We start from the raw sequence: 17,887 nt of genomic DNA, 5'->3' as shown, positions 1-17,887 counted from the left end.
CATCCTCAGAGAAGATCTCAATTTCTTTGGTCATACCAAAAAAATCTTTGGAAGGCAGAAACAAAAATAAAATGTGTTTCCTGTTGTAAAGGTTTCATATTGCTGGTGTGATGGGTCGGTGCCCAGACTGACCGGTGATCCTGGCGGTGAAGGGGCTGCCGGCGATGTGCTCGTCGTTGTATTTGACCAGGATGTTGTAGTCTCCGGGGAGCGTGGGCAGGTAGCTGACGCTGCACGTCCCGTCTTTGTTGTCCACGCAGTTGATCTCGGCTTTGGACGGACCCTCAATGGCCAAGTCCAGACCTCCTGGACACATGCAATTTATTGATCGAGGACATTAATGAAAAAAAAGTGTTGATTCGAGTCATAATTTACCATTTAAAGAAACAAACACCAACGCAGCAAACTCCATCACTACCACAGTTTGAGGGAAAGCAATAGCTAGTGACTCAGGAATGTAGACGTTATAATCAACCAGTAATGTAAATAACCCTCAGGAACTACCAGTCCTGCTGAGCTTGACAGGTTTCCGGCCGTCTTTCCCTTCCCTCTGCTGACGTACCTTCAGAGGCGTCCTCCGTGTAGACGGTGAACGTGGCCATCTTGTTGGCCACGCCGTAGCTCAGACCATGTCCGTAGGCGGTGACGTTGGGGCTGCTGGTGTGGTTCACATAGAACTGGAGCGGAGACTCTGCAACACATGTGAACACAACAGTCAGTACAACATTTTTTTTTATTATTAACTAAACTGAAGTGAACATTCAGAAAAGACATTCCATGTTATTGCACGGCACTTTTCCCTTTTCAGATTTACTAGTGTTTAGCTGGATTATGACTCTAGAGTTTGCCTGTGAGCGTAGTTCATAAAAATTAGAGTGCGTTTACTCTCCAGGTCAGATCATCCTCTATGTGGACGCGGCGGAAACAACATCAGACGCAGTCCTGCTGAGACTGGAGCCAAATGATTTTTTACTGGCTTAAATGTTTGCCAGTCAATTCGGTACACCAATAAAGGCAACAGCCCTGCACTCAAATGGTCAGGTGATGTTGAAATAAAGGTGGTGATTCAGCTGGATGTGGTTTGTGATGCTGTTAAACAGGATTGAATTAAAGTGTTTCTGTCACTTGGCTTCACCGACTAAAACGTCAAAATAGCAGGAACATGCGTCAGTTCAATAGTTCTACAAACCACAGCCTCCACAACGAAAACATGGGTGAATCAGCATCTTATCATTTATTTATTCCTTCACTTTGTTAACGAATTAACTGTTAGGGAGGTGTTTGTGTATTGTTGTAGTGTTCCTCCAACTCAGACGCTCCCTGAGTTAGAACCAGGACCTCGTCCACAACTACATCACCACAGGGGATGAACTGGATCTTCGATCTAACATCAGCGTCTGACCACAAAGACACACAGCAGCGTCTGAAGGGAATTAGTTCTCAGCAAACAAAAGATTTGACATCTGGTGGAAATACTAAAACCAGAGGAGGAGAGTGTGTTATATGAGGATCAGATTACACTAACTCCATGGGCTGTCACATCAGCCGAAACCACCAGACACACATTCTCAGGGGCTGATGTCAGTTCACACTGGTGGTTAATAGTTTTCTCCTACTAGCTGAAAAAAAAAAATCCACACGCGTAAATATTTAAGCCACCCTTTACATACCACACCTAAACTCCTAACAGAGTTTAATTTTGGTGCCAACAAACACACGCAGACGGCTCTTTGTTTCCTCGGTATCTGAACATCATGACGGGAGATAGAAGTGTCTGACAAGAACTGGTTGCAGTTCTTGTTTTGGACATCGGGCGTCTCCATTTTCCCTTCCCGAACCCTGAACACGAGCCTCAAACTCTTAATCAGAATATGATTCCAGTAACACGTCATTTGAATTTTACTGTGGTCGTCTTTCAATGGAGGAAACAAGAAAAAAAAACGTGCACACATTTGGAGCATCCTCCAACTAATCAGAGACATTTTAGGTGTGAACCAATTCATCTCCCCAGTGTTTAGATGACATGCAGGACCAAGTCTCTGTTGCTCTTGAACGCTATACGTTCTTTCAGTGTGTGTGTGTGTGTGTGTGTGTGTGTGTGTGTGTGTGTGCGTGTGTGTGTGCTGACCTGGGATGTGTGTGCCATTGTATTTGATGTGCATCTCATGCAGGCCGGCCTCAGTAGGGGAGTACTGCACTGTGACGGTCCCGTCCAGGTTGTCTGTGATCAGAGGCTGAGCCGATTTACCTGAAGGCATCAGCACTTCACCTGAGGGAGAAAGAAAGATTGATTTTCTTAGTCATTTCCGTGATGAAATGTTTATCGTATTCACCTACATAAACGGTTTTATCTGTTTGAACTTATTTCTGTCCTTTATTTTGATATTTCTACCAACGTTCCACAAATTATTTCGAGGACAGTGTACTTATTGCAGTTTGCATGCCTTACAGATACGGGTAACATGCTAAATCTTTTGTTGTTGTCCAGTTTCTTACCGGTGATTTCTCCCTTCCTGAAGGAGAAAGGTATCACCATGTCGAACGGCCTGAAGCCGCTGCCGTTGACGCTGCTGCTGATTGGCTGGTAGTTGTCTGACGTCACCTGGAGGAGACGGAGACAGAAACACGAACTGAGTTTCACTCAAGTTCTGAAACGACCTCTCAGGAACCTGAATTGCAGACATGCTGCTGCAGCATCCAAGCCCCGCCCCCCACACAAAAAAGGGGCATCCTGGGAAGTGTAGTGCAAACGGAGCAGGAAGGAAGAAGAAGAAGAGGAGGACGAGGAGAAGGATGATGATGATGATGATGATGATGATGATGATGATGTTGATGAGGTGACTCTGTGATGCAGCCACAGCGATGAAGAGTGCACTGAGGGAGAGAGAGCGCGCCACCGCAAATACCAAACCTGAGACCCTGTAACCATAGCAACGACTTCAGGGACGCATCGCAAAACGGGTGAACGTTAGAAAGTTTTGATCCCATTGGCTGAGACAAAAAAAAAAAAGAGAAGCGATGACATCGGAGGCGGCAAAGCGGTCGAGTGAGTACACTTCAGAAAGAAGAGAGAGAGAGGGAAGTGAAGAGTTTAACCAGCAGCCATTTCACCTGCAAGAGAGAGGAGCAGTGTGTGTGTGTGTGTGTGTGTGTGTCTGTGTGTGTCTGGGAGGTCTGTTTTTATTCAGCTGTGGGGCTCAGTTTCTTATGGAAAACTAAAGCTGTTTTTTTTTTCTTTTTGACAACAAAAACTTGCTAAGACTCGTCTTTAAGGTGAAAGTAACACAGGATGCAATATGTGTGTGTGTGTTTACTGGTGTTAAAGGGCAGTTTGATCAGCATCTTATTCTGTAGCCGTAGCTGAAATAGGTTCCAGCTGTAACATGTACTTAATTTAAAAAGAAACAAAAAGTAGTTTGTGCTCCACTGACGACGGTGACATCAGCTGAGCACCGATAAAGACGCGCTGAACAACTTCATCCAGCTCTGCTGGCGTGATGTATAAATATGATGTAGCTGCTCCCCTTTCTTTTTAATCAAATCAGGAATCATTTTCACTCAGAAATCAACTCTGAAGCAATCCGTCAAAGATCTGTAACCCTTGAGAACGAATGATTTTAGAGGCCTCCCTGATAAAAACCGAGTGATTGGTAACAATCTAAGGATCTGCACATGCGTATGTACATTTCTGTGGTGCGTTTGTGTGTATGCAAGTGTGTGTATTAAGGTACCCATGGCTGGAAGCCAGCTCCGGGGGGAGCGGCCTGCTGCTGTCGTGACGTCTGCTCTTTCGCCATGGGTACCTCATCAGTGGCCTGAGGACATGACAGTAATGGATTAATCACACAGACACACACAGGCTCCATTCAGCCCACTAACATGAGGGTTTCTTTACATGAGGACCACTGAAGTCGCTGGAACTGGAATGAAAGAGGAAATGTGAATATTACATCTGGATTGAAGATGATCCCTCCTGTGGATGTGGCACCTGATAGTGGGGTCAACAGAGGGACCTATGGGTTGAGGGGAGTTTCCTCTGTGGGTTCTTGATAATTTTGGCATCTGAAGAGTTTGGATTTTGGCTTTTTTCATGTTTTCCAGCCTTCCTGAGCATTTTTTTTTACTTTCTTGTGGGGAAGAGGAAGCATTCTCCCATCCAGTGTCGTTAATATGCGGTAGGGTCACGTCTAACTTACATCCACATCAATCCCAATGTTTAGATTTCACAGAAGCTTTCCCAGACTTTACCAATCAGTGGTTTTAATGTTCTGGCTGATTGCTGCATTGCTCCTCGCCTAACTGGCCCGAATCAACTTTTTAGGGAGAGAAGCTGGACAGACTAATACCAGTTCTCCGTTAACTAAATCTAGAAAGACTTCATGTGGTAGTAAGCGGTTGGAAGAATCTCACAAACGCACACTTAAACAAAGTGGAGGAAACACGCTGCTGCGGCCTCGTGGATAAATCCTGGTTTGTAACCTAGAGGCACAAATGTTTAACTCGATTAATCAAGACGGAGATCATAAAGAATGGTCTCTTTATGTTTCATGAATGAGCTGGTCTGAATACACAACATCTGTGGGTCTGTTCTATAAAAAAAAAAAAAAAAGCCAGATCATTTTTTTTTTTTTTTAATTTGCCTCCAGGTTTTGTGAAGGCTTTCCTCTCGAGTTCTTTCCTCACCATGACTTTGAAGGGACTACGCGGGATGTTTTCCCCTCCGAAGCGGACGTAGATGATGTAGTTGCCGGGTGCTGGGGCCGTATAGAAGATGTCAAAGGTGCCGTCCTCGTTCTCCAGCACCTCGGCCTCCACCTCGCTGCCGTCGGGCTGCACCACCACGCAGCTCACCTTCCCTTTCCCTGCACCCTTAGCATTCACTACCAGGCCCAGCTCCTCGCCGATGGCTACAGTGGGACCCACACCTGGACCTGGGGGAAGAACAAACTGTTAGGTTCATTTTAATTTGATTTACTTAATCTTTTTTTTCCCCGTCAGTCGTCATGTACCTGTGACGGTGCACTTGCTGGCGTCTCCGGTCGCCGTGGCTCGGACTCTGTAAGGTGATGCGGGGATGTCGTCGCCACCGTATTTTATGACGATAGTGTACCGTCCAGCACGGTCGGGGATGTAGGACACCCGGTATGTACCGTCGCCATTGTCATGGATACTGGGCTGCTTGGGTTTGCCGTCCTGATCCTGGAGTGGGAGACGAGGAAGGGGGACATTGTTAAACTGTGACGTCTTCGTCCATGTGTCTGGTGATGACTGCATGCGAAAAAGTTACTGACTGTGATGAGCACGCTCAGTTGGCCCTGGCCTGCGTCTTTGGCGTCAATGTTGAAGTCGACGGGGAAGCTGGCGGGGACGCCGCTGGTCAGCCCGGGGCCGCTGGCTCGTACTTTACTGGCGTCGTGAGTCGGCAGAACCCGGAACTTGAAGGGACTGTATAGACCAGACACAGTTAGTACAGACACTTCCAAAGCAAAAGTTGTTTTCATAACCTCTTAACTCATTGATGTAATGTGGGACGAAGATAGTGTCGAGTGAGTGCAGAAACTTTCCTACAACGCAACAAACTATGTAAAAAGTTCAGATTTTGTCTTTAAACCAGTGGTTCTCAACTATTTTCTGTCATGCCTACCCAAGGGGACAGAATTTTTTTTAATGACTTCCTCCTTGTCCTTGTGAGCACTGCTGCCACCTAGTGACTGGAGGCTTATTTAGCATTCAAGAGTGAATAAAATCACCAATAGTGAAAAGTCCCCCTCGCACCTCCCCACAATTTAAGAAGTACTGATCACGTGTTGCGCGTTGTGTACCTGCGTGGGACGTCCTCGTCTGCATACTTGACAGCGACAGAGTGTGGCCCCTCCACGGTTGGCGTGTAGGACACTGTGTGAGTCCCGTCCTCGTTGTCCTTCACCTCCACGGGCACCGCGACACCTTTCGGAGCAGTGACGGCCACAACCAGTGGAGCCTCGCCTGCCTTCCTGCAGTCCACTGTGAAGGACTGTGGGATATTGGCCCTGACACCTGAACCCACTCCGGGACCAGACACCTTGACCTTACTGGAGTCGACAATGTCCTTTGCTGGGACTTTGAAGGGACTTCCTGGAAAATGGAAATGTGGATGCAATAAGAATTAATAATAATCGAAATCTACTTTGAGTGACATTCATGGCGAATTAGATCGATGGAAAAATAAAGTTGCTCTGATCAATCGGACAATAATAAGCCAATGTTCCACCTAAATAGTTTGAACTGCAACGTCCATAACAATCAGATCATTTCCCAGCTTACACCAAAAATATCCTCCAGCTCCAGATACGTGGTCTGCTTTGTGATGTCCTGGCTGCTACGCTTTTTTGTTTGAATACAAATGACTCAAAATAACAATTTTTTGAAACGTCTTCAGGCAGACCCTGTGGTCGGTACTGGCACCACTCATAAAAACGGCATCTTGAGTTAGTTACAGTAATTATTAGATGGCTAAAATATATATTTGGTAAAATTAAAGACATACAGCTTAGCTATTTAAAAACATTTTTTTTTTAAAAAAAAATAAAAATTAAGTAGATCCATCCAAATGAATCGTTCCAACATTCCCCCCAGATTCAGAAGGCTAGTATGTAGAGCTCAAACTAAACTAACTTGTTCTTAAAGTCTTCAGGGACTTTTTTGGTTGATTACATTAGATCTTCAGTGACTCAGTACTTTATCATTTTGACATGTACTCTAGAGAAACAACCTACGGATTGATCACGAAAGAAAATAAAAGTTATTGACCACCGCTGGAAAATACTGTTCAGAATTTCCCTTGAAATCACTGGTGTGTGATCTTCAAATCTAATTTACCGTGGCTCACAGCAGACGTTGGATAACAGCAGCAGTAGTTTGCCTGGATAAAGTGATAGCTTTCTGCACCTCCAGCTGACAACTTCACCACACACACACACACACACACACACACACACACACACACACACACACACACACACACACACACACACACACACACACACACACACACACACACACACACACACACACACACACACACACACACACACACAAAAAAAACACTAACAGCGAAAGTCTGCTAAAGGTGTCCAACAAGGAAACACGCTGAGCTTTTCCTGAACAAAGTCAATTTAACAGAGTTGCGGCTTTTTTAACTCGTCCCAGTAACTTCAACCACATCTTTAAGACATTAAGCCGACACACTGGGCGCATGTTTTATCAGCCAATAACCTCAGCTGAAGAACATTAACCACGTCTTTTAACATCAGCGGTTGCGGAAATGAGAGAAAAGCCAACAAAGTGCTATTAAAGTGACATTAAAGGAAACAAACAGATGTGTTTTATCTTGGCGAACCTCCTCTGTCCATTTGAATGACGATCGAAATCTAAAGCACAAATCTTATCATGTTCTTTTTGTTTTTTTATGAGAGTGCTTCGCTCAAAACAAACACCTTAAAACTCAACCGCCTCAAATATAAAAATATGAGCCGCAACATATCTCAGAGGAACTTTTGCCTTTACACCATGAATCTGTTAACAATCCTTTTGGATTTCATATTAAACTAGTAGACAGTCCAACAACCAATCAGAGCCATTTAGTTGGAAGCTGATTTAACTCCAAGGTGCTTGCTGCTGCTTCTCTTGACGTTAAAATGAGCTGACCTGATCACAGGTGTCTGGCTACATTTGTTGGACATAGTTCAGTCATATCCTTACGTCAGCCCTGTGCATAGTTGGAAACAGTGGCAGATAGCAACTCATTGTTTTCATGGCAGCAGCACGGTATTCTACTGCACCACAAATGTTTGTGTTTATTTGCCTAGAGAGCGAAAAGTGTGATCAGATCTCAAGTGATAGTTCAAGACGCTTTCGAATGCCAGGAAGGAAAACTGCAACCAATCAGAGAAATTTATTTGGAAATGAATTCAACTCCATGGCGCTCAGATGACGTGTATGATAATCTGATTGGCCCAGGACAACAAAATCAGGTTCCAACAAACCATGTGTGATCCAGACTGGTGGGGTTACATTGCGTTCAAACTACCAGGTGTCACTTTCTGTCCATCAATAGAAATAGATTCGATTGGCTAGGCACATCTTTGCCGGGCGCATTCAATTCTGAACTGAGAATTGAAAAATTCCCCTCGAAGATTTTCTAGTGAGGAGAAATTCAAGCTTTTTTTTGTGAAAATCCTGACAAAAATCCAAACCTCACCTGGGATGTGCTCTCCTCCATAGGTGATGTTGACGTCGTAGAGGCCGCGCGTGAAAGGAATGTACTCCACGCTGCAGCTGCCATCTTTGTTATCTTTGCAAGACATCTTGGACTCTGACGGACCTTCCACGGTGATGCCGAGGCCACCAATGCCTGCCCCTCTGGTAAAAGGAACTCAAAATCAGTAACAGCCTTGACTTTAAATCAGATGCACAAACAATATGAGTACAGGATCTAATGGCAGATTCAATTTTGGACTGCTAAGTTCTGCGGCATTCAATTTCATCCACCTCCTTTACCTGAAGCAATTCACCAAATAAAGATTTTTTAAATGGTTTGAAAGGATTCAACTTTGATGCAAACTGGCCATCAGCACTACCTGGTGACAATGTTGAAGTTGTTGGGCTGATCGGTCAGGGCTTGTTGGAGCCCAGGGCCGGTTGCCACCACCCTACTTGGGTCACATCCCTCCGACACAGAAACCTTGAATGGGCTCTTAGGAACCGGAGTGTCATCGTACAGAACCTGGACGCTGTGAACACCTGAAATATTCACCAAGACCGACAGCAGTTGTTAAAACACAGAAAGGTTTGGTTTCAGTTTTTGGATTTTCGGAATCTCCTGACTTACCGTTCTCAAAAGGAGTGTACTCTACGTCGTAGGTGCCATCTGCCTTGTCGGTAACCACACAGTCTGTCAGGGCTCCAGATGGGTTCCTGACCTCCGCCTTCACATGGTCTCCTCCACGCCGGGTCAGAGGACGGGCGTCCACTGTGAAACATGTGGTCGCTTCTCTGAAAACAGCTGCAGGGAAGAGACTTGGTCTTTATAACGTCCGCTGTGGAGGACTTAAAACCTTGCCTGTCTCAGTCTAAACAGATCTGCTCAAATGGCCCATACTGCACCTTCTCCCTCCACTCCAGGTCCAAACACTTTAACGTTGGAGGTGTCAACAGCAGGTTCCACCATCACCTTTGCAGGGAAACCAGGGACGGCCTTTTCCCCGTACTTCAGCATCAGGGTGTACATGCCAGAGGTCAAGGGGATGTAGGTCACTGTGTAGGTCCCATCTTTGTTGTCCACTACCTCCGTCTTTGCTTTCATGCCTGGAAGGCACAACACAACACAATTTAAAAACTAGGATTGTGGTGGTTTATACCATCTGAGCAAAAAGTATTCCAGCATGGGACTCCTGGAAATTTGACAAAGAATAAATTAGTAATTAGCTGGTAGACCGACTTTGTTATCATTGGACAGGACCAGACCAGCTGCATCGACCTGATTCACTCACATCAAAAAGTGAACAATCATGACTTCTATTATCCAAAAGCCAAGATGAAACAAAGGCAACTGGACTTGTAGAGTTTTTTTTGAAGATGTTTTATCCAAGTAGCTTCTTGGAGGAGTTTGGGTTTAAATAGGAACACATGTGTGTGTTGCTCATCATCAGGTCACATGACCGTGGTCTGTTAATGAACAGACACTGACCTGTGTTTGAAGAAAACGGTTTTGATTCCATTCTACTTTGCCAATGAATGAGTGGAATAAAAACAGGACCTGAAGTGACCCTACAGGTCCAGTTGTTTCAATTTCTTTTTTGGATATAAAATGACCTTATTCTACAGCTTCTAACCTATAACATGCCTTTTTGGATAAATATAAGTTTTCGTTGACTAATCTGAGCAGTGTTGCTGTTACCTGAGTCAGAGGAGGAGTCTGGGGCCGCCTCCAGGACGAGTTGGCCCGGTCCAGCTCGGGAGCAGTCCACATTCACTACACAGGCTTCTCCAACCTGCATCGGACACAACAACCTGGGTCACACTTCAGATTCATCAACTCATCTGGGAACTAACTGAACCTGGTAGACTTGTATAAACTCCAACTTTTCAACCTCAGCCATGTGGGAAGACCTTTCTGCAAAATCTTCCCCAAATTTTCCAACTACATTCAATCCTTTTCATGATTAAATAGGTCAGAATTACTTTGACTTGAGAAATCACTGGTATTATTTTTTCTGTGGATGACTCTCAATGAGTCCCATGAGTCTGTATTGAAGCAAATTTGCAATCTGCTTAAATACACCAACGTTTCTTTCAAGCTTCCAAAAAACCAAATTATTTTCCATCTTCCTCTAGAGAGCCTCACCTTGGCCTTCTTCAGGCCAGACCCCGAGGCCACCACCTTGGAGGGATCAAAGGGCATCTGGAAGTCGGCTTTGAATGGCGAGCCGGGGATGTGGACGTTCTCAAACAGAATGTTAACCAGGTAGTCTCCGGGTTCGGTGGGCAGGTAGGACACAGAGCAGGTCCCGTCACCATTGTCAGAACATTCGATCTTGGCCTCAGTCGGACCCTCCACCGTCAGCCCCAGGCCCCCAGTGCCAGCACCCTTGGTGTCGATGGTGAACTCAGCTGGGTTCCCCACCAAGCCGCCCTTCAGACCGGGACCGAACGCCTTCACCTGAAACAAGGACACCGATTTAACTTGAAGACTGAGTAAAAACCTCATTGAGCAGAATATAAGGAAGATTAATAAAATCTTACCTTGCTGGGGTCTGGAGGCAGGTGGGCCTCCACAGGGAAGGGGCTCCCAGGGACAGGGTGTCCATCATAGGACACGTTGACGGCGTGCACCCCTTCCTCTGTGGGGGTGTAACGGACCAGATTTTTGTCCGCTTTACCGGCCTGAGGCTCCACTTTACAGGGTATTGCACGCTGGCTGGGACTCAGCTAATAAAGCACAACACCACAAGGTGAGAGACATTCAAAAAGCTCTTGACATGCTGCAATTCAAAGACCAAACCAGCTAATTTAGGTATGGTCACTGAAATATGTGTGAAAAAACAATGAAACACTTCCTGACACTCACCACCGACACCTCCAGGTGGCCTTGACCTCCCGCCCCCTTGGTGTCCACCATAAACTGCTGCTCCTGATCAACCTCCACTCCTGAAATACATTTATGAGTTTAACAATGACGTAGAAAAGGCTTTTTTCAAAGCCTCTGGAAGGTTCCAGTCAACACTGAACACTCATTGTGTGAATGATTTCTCTTCTAGATGAGATGGTCTTACTTCCATCCAGGTTGTCCACAGTGATGTTGTTGAGGTCCAGTGGGGCAGCGATTGCCACCTTAAATGGACTCTTGGCGATGGGATCACCTCCAAACTTCACCACGATTGTCATCTCCCCCTGTGGACACATGCAACGTGGTTCATTTAATTCTGCTGAAAATATGTCATAACATAAGATGAGTGTATCACATTGGCGTAAATGTTTATATCAGTATTTCGCGATGGCAAAGTCGCAGAGAAATTTGTTGCACATGTGCTGCCTTTTCCTACCTGTCGTATTTGCTTTGCATGTGTGTATTTGTCATAATAATTGTCTGGTATTTAGAGATGCAGATCAGATGCTGATGCTGCAGGGGTGTGTATATGTCGTACCTGCTCCCCTGGTGTGTACTTGACGGTCTGAGAGTAGTCGTAGTTGTCGATGATGTCAAAGTCTTTGACGGAGGAGGAGAAGGACACGTCCAGCGGTGCTTTTCCTGCTCCTTTGGTCAACACTGTGAAATGAGTCGGCTTCCCGCTCTCTATACCTGCACAGGTACGAGGAGGCAAGGGAGACAGTTGTGAGAACTGGTCAACGTAAACCATTACATTTTAGCATGACGTCTGGGTTTAAGGTTAGTTTAAGTCTCAAGTGACTAAATGTAAGTCGATGTAATGTACATACCAGTGCGAGCCAGTCCAGGTCCCTCTGCTTTAACCTTTGATGCATCGTGGGAAGGATCGACTTTGACGCTGAAGGGACTCTGTGGGACTTCCTGTGTGCAAGAAACAAAATCACTGTAGGTCCACAGAACAGTTCAGATGTTAAAACCTACAAACCCTCAGTGAGTTTGTGTGTGCCTACTTTGTCAGTGAACAGGACTTTAACAGTGAGTCTTCCAGCGGCGGGAGGGACGTATTTGACAGTGAATGTGTCGTTGGCGTTGGGGATGATGTCAAAGTCGACGTCCGCTTCTTTGTCTCCGATCATGTTGGCATCGCACTTAATGCCCACGCTGACGTCGCCTGAATGAACAAGACAACAAAATTTAGAAAAGTCTTCATTAATTTGACAACACAAATATTCACAGCCCCAGCATCTAGACAAACGCACTAGCAAAATCGAAGGAAAATATTTCCAAGGGACCCCAACCTAACAACCTAATAATGTAAGCCTCAAAATGTACATCGGGACTTTTTCTTTTGCTTATTTCGGCAAAAAAATAAATAAAAATAAGATAAATAATAAGGTCAGAAAATGTCCTGTCAGGAAGTGCTTCTGCCCATTTTTCTAGAATACCTTGAACTTTCAACATCTGGCAGTAATAAAACATTTACTACATGTTATAAGAGTGTAATAACCATGAGGGAGCGGCACAAATTGTAATTACCATCAAGACACCACATGGGCTGTAAAGGGTTTTCCACAAAGGGTTTAAAGGGTTAATGCTGCCAATAAATTGTGTTTTGTCACATTATTTGAATTGATAAAATAGCTTATAAGTAATTGTTTTGTCAGAGTATTAACACCCACAAAAAAACCTTGATGAAAAGCTGAAACTGCAAAAATCATAAAACCTTGAACAACAATTCAGTTTGATTTTATTTATCCAGCGTCCAGAACAATGCCAACTGTATTTACAGAACCCAGAGCCCAGAATCCCCAGAGAGGCAATAAAGCAAGGATGGAAAGGAAAACCTCCCTTTTAACAGGAACAAACCGCGAGCAGCTCATATGAGGCCGGTCAGGTAGAGACCGGATGAGAGAGAACATCCTGCCTCTGTATGCATGTATGGCATGTGTCGTCAAACTGATGAGGACACTTTCTTAACTTGCTTGTCTTTCGTCTTTTTTGCATGTGTTTTCTTAAGTTTCAGCGCGTTGAGTTCTCTCTCTGGCCACCATACTTTTGCCTCGGGATGCTACACTGTCATTCGCTCCAAAATAAACAATCTGTTTCGATAATCACAGCACAGGAATTCAGAGTATGAGAGGGATGTGACAAGAAACTATGACAGACAACAGAAACTGTTCATCCGGGACAGGAAACTGCTGACAAGTCTGTGTGTTACTATTTCATCATAACAGCACCAAACCCAACATCAGGTAAACTAACCACCGCTTAATCATCTAACACTCATTCACTTCGGGTCAATCTTCTTTTATTTGTAGGGGGAGTTGAAAAAGGCATTCAAACCTTTAACTATTCTCTTTGTATCAGTAAATAAAACATTAAATGGAAAATCAAAGTAAAATATCCATGTCCTTAATTCAACATTTCCAGATAAATTAGCGCCACAATTTAAATAACTTTTTTTATTGTTTGTTTTTTGTTTTTCTTTTAGCAACTTCAGATACTGTTAAAGTAGTTTATTCATCACATTAGGCTTCGTATTTTATAGGCTTAAAATAATATCTAAGATTCTAAAAGTGATCCGAAAGCTGTTAAATGTGGAAGAAGAGAAGTTAACGCTAATGGGCTCAACTACTTGGAAAAATCCCAGATCCACAGCATGAACACAAAGTATAAAAAAAAATCCTTAAACAATAATTAAAATCTTTTTTTAATTAAACTTTGTTTCTTTGTGGCAGTGTGGTGCAGAATTGTGCAGTTTTGACTGACATTTTGCATTCTTCAAGACAAACTGAACTCCCCGTACCCTGTATTGTTTGGTCCAACAAAAATGTTGTCTTCAGACCAGGGTGAGTGTTATAACCCATTAACTTCTGTTCATACATGTACTTATCTTTATCTCACATATCTTTCTGCTCAACTTGTTGAGCCTCTCCAAACTAGACTGGCAGTTTAAACACATGCAGCAGTGAACCAGACGTATTACTACGACTGCACTACTGTAAATACATAATATTTGAGCTCTTCTGTCAGTAAGTAACGTTGTATGCTTGTTCCTTTGCACAGGAAGGTAAAGGTGATACATTTCCTGTCAGGATGTTTCTGCCTTGAGGTCATTGGCAGGACATACCACAGAAAGGAGTGTGCAAAGACAGGAATATTTGTCTGCACGAGGCAAAGTCTTTAGTTTAAATGTGTAGCTCTAGAAAGGGATTTCAAGCTTTAATTGTTACAGTGCATGTGGTTTTGCTTTTTTTTCTTCTTTTTTTAAACTTGGTCATCTTTTCATAGAACAACAATGTTGTAGGGTCATGTTGGGGCTTTTTTTTTTAAGGGCGAAAACCTGTTGAGACTCAGTTTTAGGGCAAAGGTCACATTAAGGTTATGGGGTTAGAGTTAGACATTTATTTGAAAGTTTTGTTTGTTACCATCTCCAGCTCCTGAACAGTCCACGGTGAAGTGTGTCGGCTCGTTGGCCTTCAGTCCAGTTCTCTCCACACCAGGACCGAACACCTTCACCATGTTGGGGTAGCTGCCTTTACCCACGTTCACCTACAAGCAAGCACCGGACAGGAAGTGACTCACTTATCAAAATCGCTTTTTTTTTTTTTGTACTTACAACATCTATTTGAGGACAAAGCATGATGGATTTTCTCTGTCAGATAATGAGATGCACAGCAGGTAATTACTTTTGTTTATCTTAACACTACAATGACAACACTAAAGATGGAGTACCACAGGGCTCCAACCTGGACCCACTGTTTTTCTTTTGCATTTATGCATCACTTTTATATTTCAACACATTTATTAATTAAATTGTATCTTGTGCAGTGCAATCTCAATATGAAAGGTCTGTGCAATTTTATTCAAAACTATTAAATTAGTGTAACCTGAGGAGCCTTTGAAACAATTTAAATCAGTCGTCACTTTGTAATAAACAAAAAAAATACAAATCAGAGCAAACAAAAACATACAACTTTACAACAGTTTACGCGTACAAACTGCGTGGATGAATCAGTAAATTAGACCCAAGAAATGTAGTTTTTATATATGTGTATTTATTGTCGTATTGTTTTTGTTTAGTCAGTCTCTTGCCTAGATTTGTAAAAGTCTGAAGGAAATAATTTGCCTATATTTCTTTCAGACACAGTCACCCACTTTGAATAAGCTTAGATTATGTAAACAACTATATTAAAAACTAGCACTTCAGTGGAATAAGTAGGATGCTTCATCAAATTATGGGTTAAAAAAAAACAACAAAAAAAACAAAAAAAAAAAAACAGAAACAAATGGGTGGTTTTGTGAGTTTTTGAAGCAAATGAACCAAACAACACAACAAAACATTTACATGAAAAGTTAGAATTTATTTTGGAAACCAACCTAACGTCCACTCTAGGTGATAAAAGTGAACAGAAGCAGCGTATTTATATTTAAGTACAGTTTGTAAGTTTCAGTCAGAATGTTAGTTACAGATTTACAAAAAATAATGTTAAAAATCCATGCAAAGACATTCATTATCCTAAAAACCTTTCAAAGTTTTATTTTATTTTAGCAAATAAAATTGATTTAAAGTCAACAGTGTGAGTGTAAGGTTTTTCTATAGAAGAAATGTTCTTTAAAGCTTATCAGCTGCCTTCCAGACTGAACAAAGAATCAAGATGTGATTAAATGAGAAATATGCTAGCACTTGAGCCATGATAGGCTCCCTAAGTTATATTTGTCAAACACCGACACACCTCACTGTAGACCAGAGAACAGCTTAAATGCAAATTCATGTGTCTCAGTGGCTGTTCAGACCTTTGAGTGTGTATTCAGTGATCTGATCGCAAGCAACCAGATGAAAACTCTGTCTTTACACCTTACATTTAAATGCATCTAGAGATCCAATCTCACAATACTCTTTATGTAAATAAACGCGGTCATATTTTGGTCTGTAATATATTTTAACAGCCTCTGAAGTCTGGATCTCTACCTGCTGCTGTTTCAGAGCCATGAAGAGTTGCTTGTTGTCAAGCTGTGGAGTTTCTCTTATTGAAAGCACACAACATAATTTCTTATTTATATCTGCTGTGATGTTATTTCAGAGGCCCACTAAAAGCTCAGATCATAACTAGAAATTTTGACCGACCACATAATGTGGTCTGGGTGATCAGATCATCCAAATGCGTCACTTTTGATCAAATCACTCAAATAACCAGGAAACTAACAAACTGATGTTGATCGTGGCACACGTTGTTAAGTAGCACAGCAGCAGACAGATATGGTCACGTCAGGTTTCCGGCTCTGCTTTATCTAAAAGGCGTTAGCGCTGCAGCAGCACAGAGAGCTGGGCGTGACTGTTTGCTTTCCATCCACCTACTGTATCAACACTGAAATCTGAGAAAGGTGCAGTCGGAGCCGGCTACAAGCTGAGGCAGCCCACGATAAAACTGATGAACTAAAACAGCGAATATAAACTGAGTCTCGAGAGACTTTTCTATGTAATTACAAACCTGGAGAAATGATTTATGGACCTGTATGGATACACCAGTAATTGGCCCAAACAAACAACTGAATGCCAAGAAAAGCTCATGAAGCACTGGTTCAAGTCTCAACAGTTTGATTTCATCATACACAATCTCATAGTAAAGTCTCTGAAAACTGCATCAACTTGCCTTGACTTTGTTGGACTTTTCTTTCTCATAACTCAAAGGAAAGGAATGCGTATGCCAACCCCTGACACCTCTTGGCAGAATTAAATCAATCCCTGAAAGTTTCTCACAAGATTTATTTATGTGAAACAATTAACACCTAACAGGGCGAATGGAAGGAAGTCAGCTGATAAACTATTGCAGATAACAAATGTCAGTAACAACAAAGAAGGCAAATGACTCACACTATGGTTGGAAAACACAAAATTAAAGGTGGTGGTTACAGTGCATAGAAGAATGGTTAGTGAACATACAAACTGAGAGAAACCATTTTCACTCTACACTAAAAGAAGATGCTTTTAACTTCTTGAATACAATGTAAAGTGAAAACATTTCCACAGACATAAGGGACTTCACAAAAAAATAAAATAAACCATGTGCTGTTGAGATAACAGCAGAGCTTCACTTATCTGAACCTCCCATCCTTCCCACATTGCAAATATAAAATCCGAAAGTGTCTGTTTCACATTTTCTTGGATTTCTTGATCCAAAAAAACGTTGTGAAAACAAGGGCAGCTGTACTTGTTGGGTCTCTTGTAGATGGATTCCATGACCTAGATGACTTACAACCTTCACAAACAGCTACATTTAGAGCCTAATTATATCTTCCAAATGTTTCACAGGCTGCTTTTAATCAGCTTCACCGTGTAACACATTTATGCCGTCAAAGCCAATCTGCCGTCTCTGCCAAGGACAACACAATTCAGTGAAAGACTAGTGACTGGGACCTGATCCCTCACTGGCTTCACCAACCAGCAATATTAATAATAATAATAATCTTGGACTGGACTTGAATTAATTAACAAAAAGACTTAAAACCTAAAGTGGGGCAGTACGTTAAAATTTTTTGTGTTACGTTCATTCTAGAAAAAAGAAAAATATAAATTTTCCAATGGAAGCCAGTGATGTGAAGCATCAAACTGCCACCTGCCAATTGTCGTTACATGATACATTTCCAGTAGTTGGCTTAGCTGGATAGTTGGATGGCTTCATAAACAACGTAGCCCTCCGTGCTGTAGCTGTAACAAGTCATAACACCACTAGACTAGAG

General features: G+C 42.9%; 1 protein-coding gene across 2 annotated transcripts in view; it reads right to left on the bottom strand.

Annotated features, from left to right (window-relative positions):
• LOC125007211 (filamin-B) overlaps nt 1–17,887 on the bottom strand; it is a 61,187-nt gene that overhangs the window by 9,665 nt on the left and 33,635 nt on the right. Inside the window, exons 16-37 of one of the 2 annotated variants that reach the window (XM_047583881.1) lie at nt 14,575–14,698; nt 12,157–12,317; nt 11,977–12,067; nt 11,685–11,839; nt 11,313–11,430; nt 11,108–11,187; nt 10,783–10,968; nt 10,385–10,699; nt 9,938–10,031; nt 9,145–9,345; nt 8,870–9,043; nt 8,619–8,781; nt 8,240–8,400; nt 5,823–6,114; nt 5,292–5,445; nt 5,010–5,199; nt 4,684–4,931; nt 3,732–3,815; nt 2,497–2,602; nt 2,129–2,269; nt 563–691; nt 133–306 (exon numbers count right to left, since the gene is read on the bottom strand). In XM_047583881.1, the coding sequence (XP_047439837.1) occupies nt 133–306; nt 563–691; nt 2,129–2,269; nt 2,497–2,602; nt 3,732–3,815; nt 4,684–4,931; nt 5,010–5,199; nt 5,292–5,445; nt 5,823–6,114; nt 8,240–8,400; nt 8,619–8,781; nt 8,870–9,043; nt 9,145–9,345; nt 9,938–10,031; nt 10,385–10,699; nt 10,783–10,968; nt 11,108–11,187; nt 11,313–11,430; nt 11,685–11,839; nt 11,977–12,067; nt 12,157–12,317; nt 14,575–14,698 (3,541 nt within the window). The remainder of the gene's footprint in view (nt 1–132; nt 307–562; nt 692–2,128; nt 2,270–2,496; nt 2,603–3,731; nt 3,816–4,683; nt 4,932–5,009; nt 5,200–5,291; nt 5,446–5,822; nt 6,115–8,239; nt 8,401–8,618; nt 8,782–8,869; nt 9,044–9,144; nt 9,346–9,937; nt 10,032–10,384; nt 10,700–10,782; nt 10,969–11,107; nt 11,188–11,312; nt 11,431–11,684; nt 11,840–11,976; nt 12,068–12,156; nt 12,318–14,574; nt 14,699–17,887) is intronic. The other variant, XM_047583882.1, reaches the window with a different exon arrangement.

This window comes from Mugil cephalus, chromosome 4 (assembly GCF_022458985.1).
Source record: "Mugil cephalus isolate CIBA_MC_2020 chromosome 4, CIBA_Mcephalus_1.1, whole genome shotgun sequence".
In the NCBI taxonomy this organism is placed as follows: Eukaryota; Metazoa; Chordata; class Actinopteri; order Mugiliformes; family Mugilidae; genus Mugil; species Mugil cephalus.
The sequence above is the reverse complement of the archived record's forward strand: the minus strand, read 5'-3'. Positions and strand labels throughout refer to the sequence as shown.